Below are 14,627 nucleotides of genomic sequence, written 5' to 3' on the forward strand. Positions count from 1 at the left end.
GGCACGTCCATTTAAATTACGTGTTTTGGAGAGAGAAGCTGGTTTAGTAGTATTTCTACCTGTAAATTTCATGTTAAAAAGATGCCTTTTTTGCTCAGGCGTGTTTTCTATTTAAACGATGCTATCTTTTTTTAACAAATCCATGTCTTTGGAACGGGGAATGTCTACTGGTAAATGAACAGGGCGCCCTGGGAAGGGGAGTTCTTGGTACCATCTGTGTTGGAGATGTCGGAAGGAATCCCTGCTCCTGCTTGTTTTTCAGATTTTACAGAGATGATGAGGGCGCTGGGGTATCCCCGGCTCATATCTATGGAGAGTTTCCGCACCCCAAACTTCATGCTGGTTTCAGAAGTGCTTCTTTGGCTGGTGAAAAGGTTGGTGATTGAGACGAACTTCTGTTTTGGTGTGAAATCAGATTAAGAAGTTTCAAGATGTAATATTTAGTCCTTCTTTGAGATCTGCCCTTCTGAATACCAGACAGAAAATGTAGTTAAGTTTGCAGTTTTTTAGTTTACAACCAAAAAAAAGAATAATTTAATAGCTGAAGTAGAAAATGCAATGTCATTTTACACCTTCTTATTGACAGACTTTGGTTAAATATTTATGAAACTTGAGGTGCTAATCAAATTATATGTAATCTTCCTCCTGCCATGTAACTGAAGAAAGTTTTTTAAGCTACTCATGAGGTAGAACAGTGCAAGTGAAAAATATGACAGTGACCCATTTCATTGCTATTTTTTTTACCTGGCTCCGCAATTTATATCTGTTAAATTTACCCCAGCTGTTAGAAATTTGCTAATTACTGTTGCAACTGTAATAAAATAGGGAAATGACTTACCACTGTTCAAAATTACTTGGATTAAGTTCCTAAATATTCTTTAAAATATTGCTGTTACACTGAGCTCTAAATTACTGGTTGTGTAAAAACATAAATTTGTGTCCTCCCTGGTATGTAACAGTAAAATAACAAACCTAAACATGCCTAAAAGCTTAAACTTTGGCACTGCAAGATTACAGGGACCCTGTGCCAAAGAGTGAAGTGCTTTCCTTTCAGACCAAATAGCCACTGACTGCTGACACCTGATGCTGTCGCGGGTCAGAATTACACTTGTGCAGGCAGAGCTTTTGTGGTTTGTGCGTGAAGCCATTGTGTCTGGATACCCTGGGTCTGCAACAGGAGCTCAAGATCTATTTTTCCAGTCACATACGACCTTGTTTTGTTTGATCTTTGCCTCACAGACGAACCAGTCTCTTTAATATCGCGTGTGTATTTCCTGTCAGAATCTGCGCATGCTTCTTTCTGCAGGTACGACCCTCAGGCTGATATTCCTCCTGATGTGGAGACAGAACAGGACCGGGTTTTCTTCATTAAGGCGGTGGCTGAGTTCATGGTAAGTCTGCCTGAGGAGTCATGCTTAAGCACATTGAGATACTTATTCCAAATTAACTTTAATCCTTTCTTTCTTAACCCTATACAGTTCCTTGTAGCTGGCGGCCGGCTGCGTGTTGTATTCTTGTACTGCATTGTGTGTCTCGTGGTGTTATAAACTCGAACAAACCGGGGTGTGCTCTTGCTGAAGTCACATGGAGTTACCTACATCTCCTTGCACAACTGGGATCTAAACACCTAGTGCTAAACCAGTGTTCATGCTTATCGCTTCGTAGTTACAGGAAGGTAACGGTAGAAGATGTAGCTCATATTAAATGCTTTGAAGCCATTTAAATGAGTTCATAAGAGATCCCATCATATTTTTTGCTAATTTTGGCTGCCTGGTTCTTTTGTGTCCGTGAACAGTCATAACTTCTGATGTTTTCCCTGTGATTCTTTTGTATCCTTGAACAGTCTCTGTTTCCACTGTGATACAGAATCGTAAATTGGTGTTTTGTTATATGAGCCTTCTCATTTACTAGATCAAGGCATGTTTTTTTTTCTCACATTAGGATCTTTTGTCAAGTTATGCATGAGCATACTTGAATTGGGCCATCAACTGTTTTTAGTCTCGTGGAATGAAATACCGTTGTCATTCATATAATTCTTGTTATTTTGATGCATTGTGAGCCTTTGCTGTTATGATGCACCTACATAGCATTCTTAATCGTGTGGAAAAAACTTAGTGGGGCCGCGGGTGGGTCTGGAAGCAATGGAAGTCTTTATGCTAATACCAAAAATTAATTTCTTGTAATACTTTTTTGAATTTAAAAAAGTATATTAAAACGACTTTGTAACCAAGCCAGCTTTTCCCTTCTGATTTGTGATTATGTCCACCATAAATTTTCTTAATTCTGCTACTTTCAGAGCATGATAAATTTCTGTACATATGCTTTTGAGTCATGGGGCATGAAAAGATGTAGTGAGCAGATCTGTTTTGTTTGGGGAGATTTCCCATTTCCAAATCAGGCATGTTTTAAAAGGACAAGTACGAAAGCAGAAGTAATGTTATGCATGCATTTCCCTTTTAATAGCTGATATCGTGTAACAAATCCCAAAGGCTTTGAGGAATTACATAATATGATTGAGAAAATGAAAGGAATGAAAATTTCTTGAATCATGCTGGACTTAGTCTCAGTTAATATTACAAGATAATAAGTAGATTATTGTAGGTTCTCGGCCTTTTCAGAATGAGAAAAGCTTCTAGGCATTTCCTTCATAATTCACTGTCCATGGAATCCACAGTTAGCTTTCCCAGTAGCTAATAGCTTTCTGCATCCGTAGCCAGATGTGAGATTTGATGGGGACAGATTTGTCTCAGAAGAGTGTATTGGGACAGATAAATCATCGTGAACTGTAACAGGAGTATTGCTCACCTTTACTGAATGAGTAGCAAAGATGTCTTAATTTTCTGCAAAATTATGTCATGCTCTGTGTTACTGATGGTTCGAGAACTTACCAAATGTCTCCTTTTTGGACCCAAATGTTCCTGAAGTGTCTTCAGAACTGTCAAATGTGGGGTTTTTTTAATCACTTGCCCACCCAGAACTGCCCTAGTCTGTGTGGCTCAGTACCTGGCTCCTAGTTGAGCCCACTTGGATCCACGCTTGAGGTGGAGCACAGCAAAAAGCCTCGGATGACTTTTATCTCAGAAATATGTTCATGAAGACATACTTAGCAAACCAAACTTTTGCAAAAAAGTAGGCAGGCATGTTCATTTTTTAAAAAGTGAAGGGCGAAGCAATTGATGCAATGGATGCTAATAATCTCCCCGAGTGCTTTCTGGGAAGTATTGGATGTTTAATTTCTGTTTCAGTCTGTGAAGATTTAGAGCTGCTACTTCAGTACCCATGAGACTTTCCTAAGTGTTAAATGAGACAGGGAGATGAGAGCAATCCTCCTTCTGGTCTTCAGTGTAGGTGGGGGTGATTTTTAATGATAACTTTAAAAGTATTTATTTAGTATAAAGTATTTATTTAGATGACTCCCTCAAACTTTCCAAACATGGAGTTATCTTCTTGAGCAAGCAATGCCGTCATGCAAATCTGAAAAAGTATTTTTCATGTTTGAGTCTTTTGCCCCAGATTGAACATGTTGCTCTGTCAGAGCCCTGGGAGGGATGAGTTGCTTCCAGTAACACTGTAATGCCAAAGCTATATTTCCAGTGAATCGTGGAAGGATTCTTTCTGCCATGCGGTATTCCCAAAGGTTGAGTATTTTAAAGCAGTTTCATCTTAAGAAGATACTGAAAAGAAGACATTAAGTCATTCGGATGCTTAGTTTTTGTATTTATAAAAGGTGATCAATTTGTGTTTGCTTGCTTGTTCAGTTGTGCCATCAGGAAGACCGCCTCAAAGTTTTACCTGAAGTTTGGTGTTGGCTCCCTGTGGTTATTCGTTTATAATATAATCTTCTCAGGAACTTCAGAAATGACATTCGTGTCCTTTCTGAGACAGATATGTCATTTCTATTACGCTTTTTTTCTTCCTTTATTATTTTGAAGTATAAAAAGATATAATTTAAAATGTTTTTTTCCTTACTGGTCTGTCTGTACTTTTCAGAGATGGAGGGCAAGGGAATAAAATCACTAAATGTCACAGCAGGGAAAAATTTGAGAGAAACAATAAAATATTCTGAAGGTACTGCTGGAAGCGAAGACAGTTAAATTAGCATAATTGATCTTATTCTTGTAACTCATTAAGGGTGAAATTTACCTCCCTGCAACATCATCACAAGACCTGGGCAGCACTTACATTCCACTTAAACTTAATTTGAATTTAAGTGCTGCATGGAGTTTTTGCTGATCTTCATGCAGGGAAGAATTAATGGATAGTTTGAGTTTTTCCATCCTGGCAATTATCTGCAAATGTTCTGACATGCAGAAAGTGCACATACTTCAGAAAAAATTCTTCTAGAAACATCGATAATATAATTAGACAAACTTGTGTTTCCAAACAGAGAGATCTATTTTGGTAAAGCTGAGCACGGTGGCCCCGAAAAGAGTGAAATGCAAAGAGGTAAATGAAGACTTTGTTCTTTGTGACATGATGAATCCCTTTTCTCTTCCCAAAGGCTACCAAGGCTCACATAAAGCTCAACACCAAGCATCTTTACCAGGCAGACGGCTACGCCGTGAAGGAGCTGCTGAAAGTCACCTCTGTGCTTTATGAGGCTATGAACACCAAGGGAGTGGAATGTGTGGATGTGAGCGAGGAAGACAGCAGCAAGTTCAAGTTTGATCTTGGCTCAAAAGTAAGGGAAACTCGTACTCTAGGTTTGGGCAAGGGGTTTGTGTTATCTTAAGGAAGACGCATCGATGTTCTGTCTGAAATGTCAGTACAGAATGCTCTGGCTGGGGAGTGGGGGTGGTTTTAATTTGTGCTTTATGTAGTTGAGGTTATGTGCTGTGATTTGGTTTATCTCTGTGAATTCTCAACCACAGGAATAATACAAGGCAGCAGTGGCACAGAACTGGTTATCTTTGGGTTGGACTGCTCTTGAAATTGTAGAAGTATTGAAGTAGGCCAGAATAAAGACTATTTTGCAACAGGAGGAGTTTACAAAATAATAGCTGAAATTTGGTTTTTCAGCCCATTTGTGTTGAAGGAAAGGGAAATCTTTGTGTTACCCTAACAGACATCAAAGCTCTTCAAGCCCTTGAAAGAAACCAAACATTAAGAGCAATTTCTGTTACTGCTTTTTGTCAGTTTTAGCACATCGTCTATATTCTAATAGTCTTTTTTTTGTAGTTCTACTCTGTCATGCCTGCTTGTTTGGCAATAATACTACTGTTCTCAAAATAATGGCAGAACCAGAGGTGATTTTTCCTCTATATGGTGTGTCTCTCTGAAGAAAGGACCTGAAGAAATAATGAAAAAACACTTGTAGATAATCCATGTTCATTACGGGCTCATCATTCCATGGTTATTTTTTCCATATTATAGTAAAGTTTTGGACACTGTGCTGCTCTCCTATGTATTTTTAACATCAAAGCAGGAAAAATTGTGCATTTTCTTGTTGACATTGAGCAGTCTCTTTTGCTATTCAGTGCTGTTGCTCTGTTTCCAGATTGCAGACTTGAAGGTAGCTAGACAGCTTGCTTCTGAAATCACCTCCGAAGGAGCAAGACTGTATGATCTACTTGGCAAAGAAGTTGAATTAAGGGTAAGTACGTACTGGAGAGGATATAAGAACTTGTGTTCACTGGGTGCTGCAAAGGAAAAAGATGAAAAAAGTATCAGTAGGTCTTAACAGCTGCATCTGAAATGAATATTCTGTGTTTGAAGGAATAGGGTCTGGAAGCTTGCATTTTCTTCCCACTCATATTCATGCTTGGGTTACTGTAAGCCTGAGAGAACACTTTGGCATTTTCTCTTTAGCAGGAAGCTGAAATACTCTGTAGAACTGTCTGGAAATATTAATTTTATATGTCCATTTTAGCAGTGGGAATAGATGTATTGTGAAAGATAAATGATTAATGCCACGAGTTTACCAAGTGCGAGGCTCATCATTTCTGTTACGGTAATTGAAAGCGTCGCAAGCCTACAGGGCACGGATTCTTCAACCTAGTTGTAAATCACAGGCTGTTGCATGAAGTCACGAAAATGTCCTAAAACACTGCCAATAAGTCTTTCAAGTATTTTCTTAAATGTGTTTATCTGCAATGCTGGAGGTGATTCTTTTTCTGAAAATAGATGTTTAAAGAAGGGAAGCCCTGAATTTTCTAATACTCATTTTGGTAGTCTTGAGATTTGCAGTATCTGAGCTGTAGGAATTGCACCTGGTAAGCACTGTAGGCTCTGTGCCTTGACAATTGATGCTCCCAGATCCATGTTTGATGGAGCACATGTGTTTCAAACGGTAGGTGATGGCCAGGGAACGTTATCGGTGGGACCCTGTCTTTTCTGCTAGGCACCTGGGTCAGCATGGTCTGCAGCAGTGGGAATGCCATTAATATGTCAAAAGGGCGAGAGAAGTGATAAGCTGTTTGATTTCAACATACATGATTGTCCCAAAACTATTAGCCAGTTGCTTCTGATCTTGTGTTCTGCGCTTAGTTTCCTGGCTTTGAAATAGTTTTCACATGAATGCTACCTCATGTGTTAATATTTGCTTCGGAGCATTAAACCCCTCTTTTTTTCCTATGCACAGCATCCTTAAGAACTCTAGTGAGAAGTCAAGTATAGGTTGGCATAAAGCAACATTTTTTAAGAAGTGCTCAGTTATTGATCTGAAATTGGGCGTGGTTTAATCACTTTAAATCAAGGCTTCTAGGAGACCAGCTGACTTTAGAACTGGGCTGTAGAAAAGGGACTTGCACAAGTGCAGAGTGCTGAAAGCATGAAATGAAAAATCGGGAGATGAGTAAGTGCTTCTGTGCAGCCACTTCTCATTGGGCCCATCAAGAAATCTTTTGTGAAAGCTTGTTTAGAGGTGAAACTTCTGAAAGGACAGTGTTTCTTACATACTATAGCGGGAGCGTGCTTGTCATGGTGTAATGATGGAGCATACAAGGTGGAACTAACTAATCCTGTATAGGTGCACAGCTTGGATTTGACAAAAAGGTTTGACAGACTGATGTCTAAAAAAATCCTGTCTTGGGAAAAATGAGCTTTGCTTTGGTCTCATTAGCTCTGAGTTTGTATCCTAAAAGCACCAGGTGACACCGTGGCAGCACGGTGAGAACCTCCGAAAAGGAGCAGAAGAGCCTTTTGTGTTCTGTTCCTTATCATTTGTGACAGTTCCCAGCCTTCTTCGGTGATCTGTCAAACCTGAAGGGCCTGGTTTTGGCTCATGTGGTAAATGCCACGTTTGGTACGTAAGCGTTTTGCATGAGCTTGTGGTAACCCGTTATTCCGTGGAATTTGTCAAGCTTTCCTTTTTTAATTATAAGCACCCAACTCCGCCTTTCACCTGAAGTATGAAATTTGCTTGTCAGGCGAGAGCCAAGTGCTGCTGATCTCTTGGGTCACCGTTGGTTCCGGTAACACCCACGCGAGTCTGTGGAGCTGCGGTTCTTGCTGAGTAGCCAGTGTTGTGGGCGCGGAGCAATCTGCCTTCTGTGGTTCACACATCTTCCCTGGATCCTTCACAGATGAGGTGCTCGGAATATCCCAAGGATGACATCCTCTGCCTGCTCTTCCCACCCGATTCCAGGGGGGCAGAAGTAGCAGAAGTAGAAGGGCAGTTATTTCTGGCTTCATGTGGGGAGTTAGAGCTTTGCCTGTAGACCTTAAATTATTTGCTGTTGATCTAAGGTTACTTTTATTATGTTTTAATGTGAAGATTATTGAGCTGTGTGACATCGAAAGGAAATAGACGATGGAAATAAGTAACACACGCAATAAATTGCACTAGCAAAGGGATTGCACTATTGAAGGGTGGTAGGAGAGCAGTGTGGTTTATTTTTTCATTACATTTTATGTCTTGAAACCTGTCACGTAGACTAAAATGCATTGATGGCTGTGATGCTGTGTTAATGAATTTTCAAACATGGTGGTTTTATGTTCCCTGAAGATCATCTTTTCATTTTCCCCAATCAATTCATTTCCAAATATTTAAATGAAAGATCTTCCTATCCAAACTTAGACAGATGGATGATACATCTTGTTTCTATCCTAAGTGAAGCCTGCTTCTTTTTCTAGTAAGTGTAAAAGAAAAGCCAGTGTTTGCATTGATGAATTGACAAGGTTTGTTCTCATAGTCTGAGCAGCTTTTGAGGAAAAATCATTGGGGAAAAAGTGAAGTAAAGCTCGTTATTTCCTTCAGCAATGTTTATTCCAATTTGTGTCACAACTTCTGCTTTATTTATTGGAGTTCATTTTGCACATAATTCATAGAGAGACTGTGTAGAAAAGCCTTATAAGATAAATTTTATTTTTCCAAGTCATGGAACACATTTTAACATAAATTACGTCCTGAATGAAAACAAATTCCAGCTAGGGGAGAATATATTAAGGGAATGGTTCTACTAGAAGTGTTGTAGATATATTGTGATGTAAATGTGTGTGTACAGAGTTTAAGCCTGTATTTGTTTTCCTGGGAAGGTGTTACTGTGCCTTTCTAATGCCTTTGCAAAGACGTTATTTCCTGACTGCATACATGGTTCCTATGTATATATAAACTGCTTTCAGAGTTAGTCTATAATGTAAAGAAAACACTTGAAGAACAGAGGAAGATAAGAATGCTACAGGTATTCATTTGCTGAATTCAGACTATGATGCTGTTAGGATTTCAAAGGAAAAAGAAATACCAAAAAGCTATACTTTTCTTACCAGATGAAAAATCACAAATGTAATTTTTTTAGTTTAAAAAGGAAATGGGAAACTTTTATTTGGAAAAGAATAGGAAGGCATTTCCTGATTAAGAATCTTAAAACAGTGGGAAGCTTAAATGTGAGGAGAAGCCATTTGGTTCCAGCCCTGTGGACCGATACAGGGATTTCCTTTCCCGCTGCCAGCGGATCCAAACTCAGGCAGTGGGTGGGTTGTGGAGCACCACGAGTGGAGGGGGAGAAGAACAGTTTTCCCAGTCTGTGGAGGATAAATTTCTAACTACAGGGTACTGTCCTGAGTGTTACCGTTACGGATGCACACAGTATGAACTTCTTCCAAAACCGGTGGAAGTCTTTGAGAATCTCTTACTGACTTCAGTTTGTGAAACACCTGAATTAAGCTCTTAGGAGACCCAAAGGCATTTAGATCCAGCCCTGGAACTGAACTGGCATTAGTTACAGCGCAGGGAATTGCCACTGAGGATGCTGAACTTGGATCTCTTTCTTTGCAGGCTTTTAATTAAAGAACCTTCAGCCCTGCCTGCCCCCGCTCACTCCATTGTAGCTCGCTGCCTGCTCGTTCCGTAGAGAGGTAGATCTGATTTGAGCGATGGCGGTGTTATTCAGTACTCTTTGGAAGTTAACTACAAAAAATTATTTAATTTGTAAAATTATTTAATTTGTTTTCAGTCTGCCAAATGTTCGTTCTGGGTACAACATCCTGCCTGGCGGAGACTGATAAACTGATTTCTCTTGTTTCCCGTGCTTCGGTTACAAAGTTGCCACTCATATTATTTCTAGTGAAAATTTGTAACTTGAAATTGCAAGAAGCCTGGAGAATTACTTAGTTTGCTTGTTTTTCTTTTTTCCTTTGCTTCCAGCCAAAACCTAGCCTATCAGTTTGGAGGAGTAGGGCTTACTGCAAAGTGAGAAGCCAAAATTTAACTTTCTGTAGAATGAGTTAAAGGTGAGATTTTTAGGGATATCGGAAGGTAGCAGTGAGCACGTGCGGGGGTTTGTGAGCTGAGTGTGTTTCAGCAGATCGGCTCTTGAACCAGAGGACCAGCAGCCCTGGAGGGTGTGTGGGGAGGGAACAGAGCAGCCTGACTTCGTGCCTGTCAGGAAAGGTTTCAGGTTCCTTTTCTTGCCTCAGCAGTCCATGTGTATGCCAGCATTTGTTAAGGGTTTTTTTCAGTTTGCTGCTTATCTGGCTAGGCAGGCCTTCTGATCCTTTCCGGTCTGCAGAAAAATGACACTTTCCAGTTGGTTCTCTCTCAGATTTTCTTGTGGCACACTTCACACATCGGGATAGCCAGAGGGGTTTGGACGCTGTCTTTGATCGAGGGCTCTGCGTCGCTGAGGAGAGAAATGTCACTGTGAATTCCCTCTGTGGACTGCCGAGACGAGCATACAAGAAAGCAGCATAGCCTGGAAGCAGCAAAATCCTCAATTATGTTCACCTTTAGTCTCTTGAGAAGGGAAATAACTCTGTTAGGAAGTACTAGATGCCTTCAGGAGACTTGGTTTATTTTTCATGTCCCTCCTGCACCTTCCTGTTCATATATAACGATGCCTAATGATCCGTTCCCAACACTGGCCAAATGTGTGTGTTAGTAAAGTCCCTGAATGATAAACTCCTCATAAGAAGAGCTTTATTGCCTGCGTAGAGATGCAGTAGTTGCAAACCCCCAATTTACAGGGAGTAGGGGCTGCAGTGTTTCCTGGACTACAACACTGGCAGTGAGGGGGTAACTTTTCACTACATCAGGATTATGGACTCCTGAAAAATGAGGAAGGATTTAGCCTGCAGTCAAAAAATATTTGGTGCAAGACCAGTATGTTAGACAGAAAACCTTTCATTCTTGGTCCTTATCACACACCAAACACACACACAAAAAGTGATTAGAAACCTCTGTTAGACCTTGAGCACATCAATGTATATGGATATTACACCACATTTGTTGTGAGTGACTTGTTTACATAATTACTTGCCTCGGTTCCTTACTGCAGTTCAGAAGATCTGTGCATCCAGTTCTCCATACGTCAAGTGTGCAGGGACCTGATTTATCAGTTTTTGATGGAAAACCATTACCAGCTGAAAACGCTTCACCAGTTTTATTTGCAGAATGGTTTTTGCAATTATTAACCAAATATAAATCTCCCGAGGAAGAATTCTCAGTTAGGAAAGCGGTGGGGCACATCTGTGGAGATGAGAGCATCCTCCTGCCACGCTTTTTGTGGCTAGGAAGCACGTTTGACTTTCTGTCGGTGACATTCCTGTGTAGCAAGGATGAGTGGGAATTTAGGGTGGCTTTACCGTTCCATGTTAGCGCTGCAGCACCCAGGGAGACAGGGCTGTAATGAAGTCTCAGACGAGATCATGGCCCTCTGCCAGTACTTGGTCTTGAAGCTCAGATGGTACTTAACCACATACCGGTTACCTCTGGAGTGCTTTTGGAGAGTTTTGTCTTCTCAACCATTGTAACTTTTGGTGTAGAATCTTTCTTCTCTAATATTTAGTGTGCAAGTGAGCTGAAATCCAAACTTTCAGGAACTTTCCTCCATTTTCTTATTTTTGTGTTGGCGATGAGTCACTTTTTTTCCATTCAGGAAGATGACAAAGCTGTACTGTACTTTTTTTAACCCTGCGATACAGGTGCAATACAGGCATCTTGTCTCAGCTCGGGTGTCTGAGGGTATTTGGGACATTGAAAGAGGCCTGACAATAAAATATGGACTTCTGACTTCTCCACTAGAAGGCGATTGCTGCAGCAAATAGCCAGAGCCCCAGGTCACTGCCTCCTCCAGCAGAGCGGCTGCTGATGTGATTCCTGCAGACAGAGCCTCACGCTTCTGCTCTCACCATCCCCTGTGGCCTCCTCCCTCGCTGATGTTTCACCCCCAGGGACTATCGCTCAGCTGGGATGCAGATTTGAGACAAGTAAATCCTTTAGACGGACAGAGTTTTGAAGGTGTTAAGGTTAATGTTATTTCCTGAAATGGCTGCAGTACTGTTTTGCTTTAAGGAAGTTTGTCTTGGCTTTTGATGCCAAAACTGGTGAACTGCCTTCGCTGTTGGCTGCCTGTGTCCTGTGGGGAATGTCCTGTCAGACTGGGCTCGTTTCTGCGTGATTGGGCAGGCAGCTAGCCTTCGATTAGAAATCTTGCTTACTTTGTAACACGGTTCTCATTCCTGAAGGAAACAAAGTTTTCAAGTCTAAAATCAACTGATTAGTGCTTCCAATTGGCATTGTGCAAAGTGAGATTCAAAACCTGAAGAATTAAAGTCTCAGCCCTTCTGTGTGGCACCAAATCTTAGTCCAACCAGGGAGGATAAGCAATGCCAGCAAAGAGTGTCTCTGGTGTGCCTTTGTGTGTTTTCTTTAGTAATTGTCAGCTTTAGTTCATCAAAACTAATTTTACACTTGGCTTCCCTGGGTTTTAATTACTGTTTATCATGTAAAACTATAGCCAGGGAGCTCATGGACACTTTGAACTGAAAGCAGGTAAACAATCAGCTTGTTCATCGATACTTCTCTGGTTTTGCATATGCTTGTTTTCTCAAGTTGTAATTGCCCAAGCATAGTCCTAAATTGTTGCGCTTCTTAATTCCTCTTGCCTTGACAATTTTTTCTATATTTTCATCTCTCCTGAGAACTCGGTTTTTAATAGTTAATTTATAGGAATCCTCCTGTGTGTTATAATGTCTGTTCTGATTAGTACACCTAATTGCAAAGAGTACATTACTTTAAAAGAAAATGAACGAGGTTGTATTTTTCAGCTCAGTTTTATTTGTGTGCTTTTTCTGAGTACAAGGAATTGTGAGTACAGCAAGTGGCAATATAGTACCTGGTATTTGGAGAAATCTAGAAAATTGATTTTACTGTCAAGTATGCGGCTGATTTGTATCTGCAGATTTAAGCACAAAGAGAAGAGCCTTTGTGTAAAGCTGGGTCTCAAAAATCTCGGTCGTCGTGTTCCTATTTTATATTGGGTAAGAAATACTAGTGAGGAGGAATTAGACTGGAGGAAAAATGTGCTTTAGTTGCTCGTGTGGGGAGTCAGAGATAGTCAAAGTGGTTTTGTTCAGTTCGTCTTTCTGTTGCTAATGGACTAGCAATGTCTAAATTGACCAGCTCTGGGATTTTGACATAAATGTTTTACTAAATGTTTTTGTGATCTTTGTGGGGTATTTATTTTTCTAAGGTCATCTGCTTTCCATTTAGTCCTATTCTGTGTGGCCAGTTGCAGGGTCTTTGCTGAAAAGAGATATTAAAAGTAAGTCTTCTCCTTGAGAGTTTTCATAGGGTGACAAGGGATGATCCAGTGATGGATACCCAGGCAAGTGATTACAAACATTAAAAGTTTGTCAGCACTTTTGATGGCCTCAACATGTATTTATTTTTCAAATATTTCCATTATATGTTAATATAATGGCTCACTGTGATGGAAGTGGTACTGTTTCACTTGGATTCTCTTCTCGGTCTGTTGGGTTCTGAGAAGGTTAATTTCCCTGACCTTCTCCTTTTCCAGTTTAGCCCTGCCTCAGCAGTCTGAAAATACAAATTTCTGCTTTTACACTACTCTTCACTGCTCTGATGTTTTTCCAAGCAGGGGTGGCTGTAGGACTTAATCTTGTTCTAGAAAATGATGTGGATTTCTGCATGAAGAGAATTCACGTGTTCTGTACGTGAAACTTCCATGGGTAGTAGAGGGAGGGTAGAAGAAGCGACGTTAAGCTCATGTAAATTATTCCAACTTAAAAGGGCAGATCCTTCAACATTTCTGATCCCCATCAGTTACCCTGGACCAACACTCACGGTGGAGACTTGTGCCGTGTTCTGCGGGTGTTTTACCAGGCCACTGGAAGGAAATTGGTTAAAGGGGTTGTTAGTTATTAAAAATGAAGGTCCTTGCTGTTTCTTTTATCTCTTTTGAAAGTGGGAAGGAAAATAATTTCCTTCCCCCTGCTGAGTGATAAACTATTTTGATCGAAACGTGGTTGCTCTGTAGCCGAGAGCTCGCTCTTGCAGTCCAGAGAGCAGAGTACAGGCGGTGCCTTAGCCGGGCTGATCCTGGCTGCTCTTGCAGTTCAGGTAAAGTCCTCAAAAACCAAGAGGTGTTTGGTTGATCACGTTAAATGCATGATGCTCTCAGAATAGCAACAGAGCTACGTTGTTCTTGGCCAGTCTTCCTCCAAGAGTGTCTGCCTGTGGAGTTATTTGGGAATATGTGTCGTGCAGACTCTTTGTATCTTGTTTTTGTCAAAATTGGGCTTCTGCTGCTTGGTGCTCCTGGTTCGGTGTCACCAGAGGAGTGTTCACAAGCACTTGGAGCAGTGTAAGCTGTTGCTGCCACCGACAGGTGTAGCTCCTGTAGCTATCCCCAACACAGTGCATCTTCTGGTTTTTGTGGCATGCAGCATGTGGCAGGCTCGTGCAGGGAACTGATGCGGCAGAGGAGTAATCTCGGCACAAAAAGCTGCATTTTGGGGGCTGGATGACTGTCCTGGTTGTTTTCACCGTGCAACTCCCTGAACTTGAGTTGATGAGGAGGAGCTAGGCTGCCTGTGCTATTACTCACCTTTGCAATCTGGAGTGTCTGGCAGGGTTACTTAATGAAGTAATTGTGTCTGTTTCCAGAATTTGTCTTGTAGTAGGCTGGGCACAGCCTGTTGCAGTGCATACAGAGCATTTTTAGATTCTTAGATATTCTCTAGAGAGATGCTGTTTTCCTCTTTATCCACCTGTTACCACATGGTTTGCCAACATGAGGTATTTTTAAGGACATTTAGCTGCTTCTCCTCCCAGAAGCAAACAAGGAATCCCGTGTTTTTGTACAATGACCAGGGCAGTGGCGTGAGATATCAGACACGTGCAGGCTGAACACCCCCTGAGCCCGTCTGTCCCCTAAAACTGCTCAGAG

At 41.0% G+C, this 14,627-nt stretch overlaps 1 protein-coding gene across 1 annotated transcript in view; it reads left to right on the top strand.

Annotated features, from left to right (window-relative positions):
* Positions 1-273: 273 nt before the first annotated feature.
* The window catches only part of CLUAP1 (clusterin associated protein 1), a 50,831-nt gene continuing 36,477 nt past the window's right edge, over positions 274-14,627 (top strand). Inside the window, exons 1-4 of the mRNA XM_009875274.1 lie at positions 274-374; positions 1,307-1,391; positions 4,502-4,681; positions 5,498-5,593. Of these exons, the coding sequence (XP_009873576.1) occupies positions 274-374; positions 1,307-1,391; positions 4,502-4,681; positions 5,498-5,593 (462 nt within the window). The remainder of the gene's footprint in view (positions 375-1,306; positions 1,392-4,501; positions 4,682-5,497; positions 5,594-14,627) is intronic.

This window comes from Apaloderma vittatum, unplaced genomic scaffold (genome assembly GCF_000703405.1).
Source record: "Apaloderma vittatum isolate BGI_N311 unplaced genomic scaffold, ASM70340v1 scaffold26538, whole genome shotgun sequence".
Taxonomy (NCBI): Eukaryota; Metazoa; Chordata; class Aves; order Trogoniformes; family Trogonidae; genus Apaloderma; species Apaloderma vittatum.